Raw genomic sequence first — 12,071 nt, forward strand, 5'->3', positions numbered from 1 at the left:
GGATTTGGGGTCCTCGTGCATAAATCACAAAAAGTTAGTAGGCACGTTAAGCAGATAATTGGGAAGGCAAATGAATGTTGGCCTTTATTTCAAAGAGAATGGAATATAAAAATAGGGAAGTCTTGCTGAAACTGTACAAGGTGCTGGTTAGACTACACCTGGAATACTGTGAACAGTTTGGGTTGCCTTTATGAAGGAAAGATGTACTGGCATTAGAGGCAGTCCAGAGAAGTTTGCTAGGTTGATCATGGGTATGGAAGGATTTTCTTTGAGGAGACGTTCAGTAGATTGGACCTGTACTTATTGGAGTGTAGAAGAATAAGAGACGACCTTATTGGGACACACAGGGCAGGATTTTCCAGCCGCATGCACCCAAAGACTGGAAATTCTGCCCGAGATCAATGGACCTTTTCATGATCTGCCGAATTTTCTGTCTGCGGTAGGCAGGATGGGAAAATTCTGCCCATAGGTTTCTCAGGGGGCTTGACACCGGAGATGTTGACAGGATGTTTCCCTTATGGGAGAGTCTAGAACCAGAGAGCATGATCTCATAATAAGGGGTCGCCCATTTAAAACAGAGATGAGGAGGAATTTCTTCTCTTAGAGGGTAATGAATCCAGAGAATTCTTTACCACCGAGAGCTGTGGACACTGGGTCAGTAAGTATGTGCAAGGCTGAGATAGACAGATTTTTAATCAGTAAGGGAGTCACGGTTATGGGGATAAGGCAGGAAAGTGAAGTTGAGGATTATATCAGATCAGTCATGATCTCATTGAATGGTGGAGCAGACTCAATGGGCCAAATGACTCACTTCTGCTCCTACATCTTATTGTCTTATTTCAGGGGACATTTAAGAGTCAACCACATTGCTGTGAGTCTGGAGTCACATATAGGCCAGACCAGGTAAGGATGTCAGATTTCCTTCTTAATGAAGCAGATGTTTCTTCTTAATGACAATCAACCTTGGTTTCATGGTCACTATTACAGTGAACCTTCACTATACCACCTATAATGTAAGTATATCGTTTATTCAATATGGAGACCAAAACTGCACACAGTATTCCAGACATTAATTGTATTCAGGTGGTGAGTAGAATTTGAAGATTCACAAAACAAAGATCTGCAATATACTTTCAGTGTGCACAATATGGCTGGTGAAAACCAGAGTGCCACTACAGCAGGGCCAGCTGCATCACTGTCTAAAAATGAGAAAATTTCACCCACTGTCTCAGTTCCTTTTTAAACCTGTGCTTTAACACACTATTTTAAAACATCACCTTCAAAAATATTTTTTTTTTGTAATCCATTCTATCAGATGATTTAGTTAAACTTTTGGTCTTCTGAAGTTTAGAATCTAAACAGTATACCCCTTTATTAAAGAGGTACAGATGTAATACCGCCAGCAGAGAAGCTCTCACCAGCACTCTGTAGAAGGTGTATTCAACATTTGATGATCCATCGGATCTACACTCCATTGACACATTGTCTGACTCCTTCAAAACACTTGGCTGGAACACAAATTCTACGTTCTCCGTTGGATCTGGTGGAGGAACAAAAAGAAAAAGTCCTGGTAATGCAGGTAGACTTGAAGCACTGATCACTCACGGGATGGTAAAACTACAGATAATCCTAATCATAAAAAAATATTTTCTATGTCTTTACAATAAAAGGCAAAACAAAATGCCAAAAATAGACAGGACTGAGAGGCTAATGAGATTGAGGAACTCAGAATACTGTAATTCATATTGGTAAAGCAAAAGTACTGGAGGAATCAATGGAATGAAAAGCCTGCAAATTTCCTGGACCCAAAAGCTTATTTCCTCAGGTTCTAAAAAGGTGGCTGCAGAGATATTCGATGCATTGTTTATGAACTGCCACCTAGATTCAGCTTCCCAGAGATTTGAAGGCAGCAAAATGTAACCTCACTATATTACTGTTTAAGGAAGGAAGGAGACCCTCGCTGCTTCTTTTCCAGAAGGCCACAGGGGAGGCACCGGCTGCTGCAGTAAAAACAGCTACTGGAGTTCCAGGATCAGGATCACAGATCCAGCCACACCCAAGTACTATTGGTTGTGGAGGTGACATGGTGGCTATACGGTTTTACCTGTCATGCCCGCCGTATGCTAACAGGCCTGCCTAGCTCTGGATAAGTACCAGTGGCAGCAGAATCAGGCCCTTATGTGGTCATTAATTGGTCATTTAAGGGCTTCAACAGGCAGCAGGGTGGGAAGGTTGACCATGGGCCTTCCCACCCAGAATTTAATTCTAGCAGAGGCAGGGTTCTGGTACGTCATCATCCCATCGAATTAGATGTCCTTCTCATCGAATTAGATGTCCTTCCCACCTCCCAAGTTTGTCACCAGGGAGAGCACAAAATTCCTCGCCATAACTGTTCCTTTACCTACAAATGCAACTTGAATGTTTCCAGCATTTTCTGTTATTATTTCAGATTGCTCACATCTGCAGTGTTTTGCTTTTGTATTATCATAAACTATTTACTACCACAAAGGTGGGGGGTGGGGGGGGGTTAATTGTTGAAATCAGCACTTAACAAAATCACATCAGAACCAGAGCACCTGCATCCATGATACCCAGAATAACAGGACGATGCTGTAACTCAGAAATCTTGAGATGGGCAGTTTATAAAATGTTACAATCATTAAATCCTCCAAACCATGGCACAACTTATCACTGGAAAATCTGTCTTATCTCTCTTTTTCAGAAATGGATAAACAACATGCCTTGTGATGAACATAACGAACATGAGGACTGGGAGTAAGAATGGCCACTCAGCCCTTCGAGACTGCTCCGCCATTTAGTAAGATCATAGTTGATCTGATTGTAACTGTCTACCCAAAACCTTTAACCCCTTGTTAATTAAGAATCTATCTAGTTCTGCCTTAAGAATATTCAAAGATTCTGCTTCCACTGCCTTTTGAGGAAGAGTTCCAGAAACACAACCATGAAAGAAAGAAATTCTCCTCATCTCCATATTAAATCAGCAACTCTTTATTTTTAAACAGTGACCCCTAATTTTTGATTCTCCCCCAAGAGGAAATATCCTCTCCACATCCACCCTGTCAAAAGCCCTCAGGGTCTTAAAGGATCCATCAAGTCACCTCACTCTTCTAAACCCCAATGGATACAAACCTAATCTCTCCAACCTTTCCTCATAAGATTGCATGTCCATTCCTGGTATTAATCCAGTAAACCATCTCCCAATTGCTTCTAAAGCATTTACATCTTTTCTTAAATAAGGAGGCCAATACTGTACACAATACACCAGATGTGGTCTCACCATTGCCCTATACAATTAAACCATAAGCCACCCAGTTTTGTAATTAATTCCCCTCACAATAAACATTAACGATCTATTAGCTTTCCTAATTGCTTGCTGTATCTGCATACTAGCCCTTAGTGCTTCATGCACTAGGACACCCAGATCCCTCTGCACCTCAGAGCTCTGCAATCCTGCACCATTTAGATAATCCTTTTTTATTCTTCCTGCCAAAATGGACAATTTCACTTTTGCCCAGATTTTGCCAGTTTTTGCCCACTCATTTCACCTATGTTCCTTTGTTGTCTCCTTATATCCTCTCCACAATTTACTTTCCTGCCTATCTTTGTGTTGTCAGCCAATTTAGCAATCATACCTTCAGTCCCTTCATCCAAATCATTTATGTAAATTATAAAAAGTTGAGGGTCCATCACTGATCCCTGTGGCACACCACTCATCACATCCTACCAACTAGGAAAAGAGCCATTTATGCCAGCTTTGTTTCCACTGGTTAGCCAATCTTCAATACATGCCAATACGTTACCCCCTACAACGCGAATCTTTGATGTGGCACCCTATCAAATGCCTTTTGGAAATCTAAGTATAGTATATCCGCCAGTTCCCCTTTATTCACAGCACATGTGACTCCTTCAAATAACTCAAATAAATTACTTAAACATGATTTCCCTTTCAAAAAACCATGTCAACCATGTCACGGCTGTAGAAAAGATGGACGCCACAGAGGGATTATCTACGGAATCTCTGTGGGTGGAGGTTCGCAACAGGAAGGGGTCAATAACTTTACTGGGTGTTTTCTATAGGCTGCCCAATAGTAGCAGGGATGTGGAGGAGCAGATTGGGAAGCAGATCCTGGAGAGATGTGATAATAACAGAGTGGTCGTGATGGGAGATTTTAATTTCCCAAATATCGATTGGAGTATCCCTAGGGTAAGGGGTTTAGATGGGGAGGAGTTTGTTAGGTGTGTTCAGGAGGGCTTCCTGACACAGTATGTGGATAAGCCTACAAGAGGAGAGGCTGTACTTGATTTGGTATTAGGGAATGAACCTGGGCAGGTGTCAGATCTCTCAGTGGGAGAGCATTTTGGAGATAGTGATCATAACTCTATCTCCTTTACATCAGCATTGGAGAGAGATAGGATCAGTCAAGCTAGGAAAGTGTTTATTTGGAGTAAGGGCAATTATGAGGCTATTAGGCAGGAAATTAGAGGCATAAATTGGAAGGAGGTTTTCTCAGGGAAATGTACAGAAGAAATGTGGCAAATTTTCAAGGAAAATTTGTCTGGAGCTCTGCACAGCAACGTTCCAATGAGACAGGGGAGTTATGGTAGGTTACAGTAACCATGGTGCACGAAAGTTGTAACAAATTTAGTCAAGAAGAAAAGAAAAGCCTACAAAAGATTCAGGGAGCTAGGTAATGTTAGAAATCTAGAAGAGTATACGACTAGTAGGAAGGAACTTAAGAGGGAAATTAGAAGAGCAAGAAGGGGTCATGAGAAGGCCTTGGCAGACAGGATAAAGGAAAATCCCAAGGCATTCTATAAGTATGTTAAGAGCAAGAAGATAAGATGTGAAGGAGTAGGACCTATCAAATATGACAGTGGGAAAATCAGTATAGAACCGGTAGAAATAGCAGAGGTACTCAATGAATACTTTACTTCAGTATTCACAGTGGAAAATGATCTTGGTAGTTGCAGTGCAGACTTGCAGTGGACTGAGAAGATTGAGCATGTGGACATTAGGAAAGAGGATGTGTTGGAGCTTTTGAAAAGCATCAAGTTAGATAAATCGCTGGGACCGGATGGGATGTACCCCAGGTTACTGTGGGAGGCGAGGGAAGAGATTGCTGAGCCTCTGGCGCTGATCTTTGCGTCATCAATGGAGACAGGAGAGGTTCCAGAGGATTGGAGGATTGCGGATGTGGTTCCATTATTCAAGAAAGGGAGAAGAGATAGCCCGGGAAATTATAGACCAGTGAGTCTAACCTCAATTGTTGGTAAGTTGATGGAGAAGATCCTGAGAGGCAGGATTTATGAACATCTGGAGAGGAATAGTATGATCAGAAATAGTCAGCACGGCTTTGTCCAAGGCAGATCATGCCTTACGAGCCTAATTAAATTTTTTGAAGATGTAACTAGACACATAGACGGGGGAAGAGCAGTAGATGTAGTTTATAAGGATATCAGCAAGGTGTTTGATAAGGTGCCCCATGCAAGGCTTATTGAGAAAGTGAAGGGGCATGGGATACAAGGGGACATTGCCTTGTGGATTCAGAACTGGCTTGCCCACAGAAGACAAAGAGTGCTTGTAGATGGGTCTTTTTCAGCATGGAGGTCGGTCACCAGTGGAGTGCCCCAGGGATCTGTTCTGGGACCCTTGCTCTTTGTGATTTTTATAAATGACCTGGATGGGGAAATGGAAGGATGGGTTGGCAAGTTTGCTGATGACACAAAGGTTGGTGGTGTTGTGGATAGTGTAGAGGGATGTCAGCAGTTGCAACGAGACATAGATAAGATGCAAGACTGGGCGGAGAAGTGGCAAATGGATTTCAACCCAGATAAGTGTGTGGTGGTTCATTTTGGCAGGTTGAATAGGATGAAAGAATATAATATTAAGGGTAAGACGCTTGGCAGTGTGGAAGATCAGAAGGATCTTGGGGTCCGGGTTCATAGGATGCTCAAAGCAGCGACGCAGGTAGAGGCTGTGGTTAAGAAGGTGTATGGAATACTGGCCTTCATCAATAGAGGAATTGAGTTTAGAAATCGGGAGATAATGCTGCAGCTGTATAGGACCCTGGTCAGACCCCACCTGGAGTACTGTGCCCAGTTCTGGTCGCCTCATTACAGAAAGGATGTGGAAGCCATAGAAAGGGTGCAGAGGAGATTTACAAGGATGTTGCCTGGATTAGGTGGCATGCCTTATGAGGATAGGTTGAGAGAGCTAGGTCTTTTCTCCTTGGAGAAGCGAAGGATGAGAGGTGACCTGATAGAGGTGAATAAGATGTTGAGAGGTATTGATAGAGTGGATTCTCAGAGGCTTTTACTCAGGGCTGAAATGGTTGCCACAAGAGGTCACAGGTTTAGGGTGCTGGGGAGTAGGTACAGAGGAGATGTTAGGGGTATGTTTTTCACTCAAAGGGTGGTGGGTGCGTGGAATCGGCTGCCGGTAGTGGTGGTGGAGGCGGATTCGATAGGGTCTTTTAAGAGACTTTTGGATAAGTTCATGGAAGTTAGTAAGATAGAGGGTTATAGGTAAGACTAGTAGGTAGGGACATGTTCGGCGCAACTTGTGGGCCGAAGGGCCTGTTTGTGCTGTAGCTTTTCTATGTTCTATGTTCTAACTCTGACTGATTTCCTTGGAATTTTCCAAGTGCCTTGCTACAGCATCTTTAATAATGGCTTCCTAACATGGCTTCCTTTCCCTATAGTAAGATGTTTAACAACACCAGGTTAAAGTCCAACAGGTTTATTTGGTAGCAAAAGCCACACAAGCTTTTGCTACCAAATAAACCTGTTGGACTTTAACCTGGTGTTGTTAAACTTCTTACTGTGTTTACCCCAGTCCAACGCCGGCATCTCCACATCATTCCTTTCCCTATGACAGATGTTCGGCTGACTAGCCTAGAGTTTCCTCCTTTCTGTCTCCCAACCCTTTTGAATAAAGGAGTTACATTTACTATCTTCCAATCTAATGGAACCTTCTCCGAAACAAAGAAACTTTGGGAAATTAAAACCAATGCATCTCACTAGCCACTTATTTCAAACCTTAGGGTGAAATCAAGTCTATCTGGACCAAGGGATTGGTCAGCCCACAGATCCGACTCTTCTTATTGAATTATCTCTGCAAACTCTTATGCCCACCTTTACATTGCAGGCTATCTTTTTCTCCTGTTCTAATTTTTCCCTCCTTATCAATCCTTTTGTCATTCTATGATGTTCTTTATATTTTTTTCAATCTTCTGTCACAATCTGCCACTTGCCTTGGCTTTTTCTTTAAGTTGAACACTGTCTTCAACTTTCATAGTTAACCACAGATGATGGGCCCTTCCCTTGGAATTTTTCTTTCTCATTGGAATGTGTCCATTCTGTATATTCTGAAATATCCCTTGAAATGTTTGCCATTGAACATCTGTTGATCTATCATTGGGGCAGCATGGTGGCACAGTGGTTAGCATTGTTGCCACAGCGCCAGGGGCCCGGGTTCGATTCCTGGCTTGGGCTACTGTCTGTGCGGAGTTTGCACGTTCTCCCCATGTCAACGTGGTTTCCTCCGGGTGCTCTGGTTCCCTCCCATAGTTCAAAAGACAAAGAACAAAGAAAAGTACAGCACAGGAACAGGCTCTTTGGCCCTCCAAGCCAGTGCTGATCATGATGCCCTAACTAAATGGCAAAAAAATATTCTGCCCTTATGGACTTGGTCCATATCCCTCTATTCCCTCCCTATTCATGTACATAAGAACATAAGAACTAGGAGTAGGAGTAGGTCATCTGGCCCCTCGAGCCTGCTCCGCCATTCAATAAGATCATGGCTGATCTTTTTGTGAACTCAGCTCCACTTACCCGCCCGCTCACCATAACCCTTAATTCCTTCCTTGCCTTAAAAACATTTAATGAGGTAGCCTCAACCGCTTCACTGGGCAGGGAATTCCACAGATTCACAACCCTTTGTGTGAAGAAGTTCCTCCTCAACTCAGTCCTAAATCTGCTTCCCCTTATTTTGAGACTATGCCCCTTAGTTCTAGTTTCACCCGCCAGTGGAAACAACTTCCCTGCTTCTATCTTATCTATTCCCTTATACTCATCCTAATGCCTCTTAAATGTTGCTCTTGTGCCTGCTTCCACCACCTCCTCTGGCAGCTTGTTCCAGGCACCCACCATTCTCTGAAAAACTTCCCCCATACATCTCCCTTAAACTTTCCCCTCTCACCTTGAACCTGTGCCCTCTTGTAATTGACACTCCTACCCTGGAAAAAAGCCTCTGACTATCCACCCTGTCTATGTCTCTCATAATTTTGTAGACCTCTATCAGGTCTCTCCTCAGCCTCCATCTTTCCAGTGAAAACAATCCTAGTTTATTCAATCTCTCCTCATAGTCAACACCCTCGAGACTAGGCAACATCCTGGTGAACCTTCTTTGCACTCTTTCCAAAGCTTCCACGTCCTTCTGGTGGTTAGGGTGCATTGGCCATGTTAAATGCTCCCTCAGGCGAACAGGCGCCAGAGTGTGGCAACTAGGGGATTTTCACAGTAACTTCATTGCAGTGTTAATGTAAGCCTACTTGTCACACTAATAATTAAACTTTAAAACTTAAACATTAGGCACATTTGCCAGTTCACTTTAGCTAGCTCCACTTTCATGCTCTCATAGTTAGCCGTATTTAGATTTAAAATAGTCATCTTAGACGCACACTTCTGCCCTCTAGGTCCCCTTACCTACCTCAGTTACAGTCACAACTTCCTGTCTCTGACCACTTTCCAAACCAGAAGATTTTATCCTCAGGGATGTGACTGGCTCCTGAAACTAAGCATCCAGGTAACTCTCACCCTCCCTGATGTGTCACAGTATCTGCAGCTCAATGACTCTGAGCCGAAGCTCTTCAAGCTGCAGATACTTACTGGATAAGACTGGCGTCCAGGAGCTCCCACATACTGCAACCTTGACAGATCACTGTCCTACCATACTTATGAGCTTTAATTAATTATTTAATTATTTTATTCAATTATTTATTTTCTTTGAGATATTCATTAACCTGATCACAAACTCCAACACTATTTTAAAATTTCGGAAGATAGACCTTGACCACTTGCCGGATATTCACCAGGAATTCACCAACATCTCACCTCCTCCCATAGTGGAGCAGAAACCAATTCCTACTGGGTGATAAAGTTACAAAAGCAAAGAAGTACCATCCTCCCCTCTTCTCACCAAACTCCCACACTGCTTGAAGTTGCACTCCATGCTCATCGCACAGAGAATGGCTGAAATTAAGTTCTGAACAAAGCAACTAGCCAAGCCCAGGTACAGAAGACCAGTTCAGGATAGTTTCCCTAAAACCTCTTTCAACCGTTGCCAGTGGAATAGCTTCTGCCCCCCCATGGATGGGTCGTAGAAGTTAAACAATACTTTGCAGTTAAATGTTAAACACAAAGCCAAACAATATTAGATTTTTAGAAGGATATTTAAAATTTCCTTCTTCTCACCAAACTGCCAGACACTGTTCAAAGTCATACTCAGATGGTGTGAAGTTTCAGCAGCACAAGAGCTGTGGGATGTGGGTGACACCTGCAACTCCCTACTATCATGAGCTCCCAAACTCAATCCTTTCTGCCATGGAGAATGAAGGGCAGAGACTTCATAGTGCAGAAAAGGTATCAGTCCACCTGCCATGCAGCATACTGAACCATCAATTTGCTTCCTCTACATATTTTCGCAAATACTATGATAGTTCGATTTTCTGGATAAGCTTTTGGTTAACTTTTTCAGATTTCAGGTTGTACCTGCAACTGTATTTATTGCATGGGAATCGAAGCCTCTGGATCAGATGCATTCAATTCACAGTGGAAGTTGTACTTCTGGAAGTAGTATGAAAGTTTTAGCCTCTCGATCAGGAGACTCATACACGCAATGTAGTCTTGTCAGACAGATCCATGCGATAATGTATTGATTCATCATTTAAATCTGTTCTGTAATGCTGATGAATACTCACAATTTATTGAGACGCTGATCTTCTGAGACTCTTTCATTTTGTCCACTCCTAATGGCATCCTGTAGCTCACCTCACAATAAAACTTAGAATCTTTGTCCTTTTTCTCGGGAGCATAATGAAGCGTACTGACAATGGTATAAAGGCCACTGGGTTCCTGCGTGGCCTGAGAAGTCACGTACATCTCTAAATCAGAAAGAAAGCAGGAGGCTGTAATCAGTTATGTTTTTGTAAGAGGGAGGTCGTGCCTTACAAATTTGGTGGAGTTTTTTGAGGAAGTGACAAAAACGGTTGATGAAGGAAGGGCCCTGGATGTCGTCTATATGGATTTCAGTAAGGCATTTGACAAAGTCCCACATGGCAGGTTGGTTAAGAAGGTTAAGGCTCATGGGATACAAGGAGAAGTGGCTAGATGGGTGGAGAACTGGCTTGGCCATAGGAGACAGAGGGTAGTGGTCGAAGGGTCTTTTTCTGGCTGGAGGCCTGTGACCAGTGGTGTTCCGCAGGGCTCTGTACTGGGACCTCTGCTATTTGTGATATATATAAATGATTTGGAAGAAGGTGTAACTGGTGTAATCAGCAAGTTTGCGGATGACACGAAGATGGCTGGAATTGCGGATAGCGAAGAGCATTGTCGGGCAATACAGCAGGATATAGATAGGCTGGAAAATTGGGCGGAGAGGTGGCAGATGGAATTTAATCCGGATAAATGCGAAGTGATGCATTTTGGAAGAAATAATGTCGGGAGGAGTTATACAATAAATGGCAGAGTCATCAGGAGTATAGAAACACAGAGGGACCTAGGTGTGCAAGTCCACAAATCCTTGAAGGTGGCAACACAGGTGGAGAAGGTGGTGAAGAAGGCATATGGTATGCTTGCCTTTATAGGACGGGGTATAGAGTATAAAAGCTGGAGTCTGATGATGCAGCTGTATAGAACGCTGGTTAGGCTGCATTTGGAGTACTGCGTCCAGTTCTGGTCGCCGCACTACCAGAAGGACGTGGAGGCATTGGAGAGAGTGCAGAGAAGGTTTACCAGGATGTTGCCTGGTATGGAGGGTCTTAGCTATGAGGAGAGATTGGGTAGACTGGGGTTGTTCTCCTTGGAAAGACGGAGAATGAGGGGAGATCTAATAGAGGTATACAAGATTATGAAGGGTATAGATAGGGTGAACAGTGGGAAGCTTTTTCCCAGGTCGGAGGTGACGATCACAAGGGGTCACGGGCTCAAGCTGAGAGGGGCGAAGTATAACTCCGACATCAGAGGGACGTTTTTTACACAGAGGGTGGTGGGGGCCTGGAATGCGCTGCCAAGTAGGGTGGTGGAGGCGGGCACGCTGACATCGTTTAAGACTTACCTGGATAGTCACATGAGCAGCCTGGGAACGGAGGGATACAAACGATTGGTCTAGTTGGACCAAGGAGCGGCACAGGCTTGGAGGGTCGAAGGGCCTGTTTCCTGTGCTGTACTGTTCTTTGTTCTTTTGGGGAGGTGCCCTTTCTAATTTCAATCTCACAGAAATCAGTCATGTGCTTAATACTGGACAAAAGCTGCCTCACTGATTCCAGATCAGCAACTAAAACCTCAGGCTCTTCTACAAAACTACATGACATAATGGAATACGATCTCAGCAGTTATACATGGATTCCAGTGGCCAGGGGACTCTGGTCACCAGCCACATAGGTATCACTCTTGCCTCTGAATCAGAAGACTGTGAAAGTTCCAGAAGCTTGAGCACAAGAAGTGAGTATAACACTCCAGTGGGGTACGAGGGAGTGCTGCATATTTGAAACCATTAAACCAAGGCACTATTTGCTCTCTCAGGTGAGTGGACATAAAAGACCCTTTTGGAGAAAATAAGGATAGTCTGGTACTAAAAGACTAATAAGATCAGGATAGATTAATTTAGAAATGGACATAGTATAGAACAGATATGACATACCTAGAATTACAAAGGTACAGATGCATAGAAAAACATAACCACTGTAGTGATTTTAAATACATATTTTTGAAAGAATTCTGTACATCTTGGCCAAATACAGACTGTCCCAAGGCATGATGGGATGAAAGCT

General features: G+C 43.3%; 1 protein-coding gene across 4 annotated transcripts in view; it reads right to left on the reverse strand.

Moving 5' to 3' along the window:
- LOC144479980 (basal cell adhesion molecule-like) overlaps nucleotides 1-12,071 on the reverse strand; it is a 227,500-nt gene that overhangs the window by 71,074 nt on the left and 144,355 nt on the right. For all 4 annotated transcript variants that reach the window (XM_078199122.1, XM_078199121.1, XM_078199120.1 and 1 more), the window contains exons 6-7: nucleotides 10,002-10,184; nucleotides 1,419-1,540 (exon numbers count right to left, since the gene is read on the reverse strand). In XM_078199122.1, the coding sequence (XP_078055248.1) occupies nucleotides 1,419-1,540; nucleotides 10,002-10,184 (305 nt within the window). The remainder of the gene's footprint in view (nucleotides 1-1,418; nucleotides 1,541-10,001; nucleotides 10,185-12,071) is intronic.

The sequence above is a fragment of the Mustelus asterias genome, chromosome 27 (assembly GCF_964213995.1).
Source record: "Mustelus asterias chromosome 27, sMusAst1.hap1.1, whole genome shotgun sequence".
Lineage (NCBI taxonomy): Eukaryota > Metazoa > Chordata > Chondrichthyes > Carcharhiniformes > Triakidae > Mustelus > Mustelus asterias.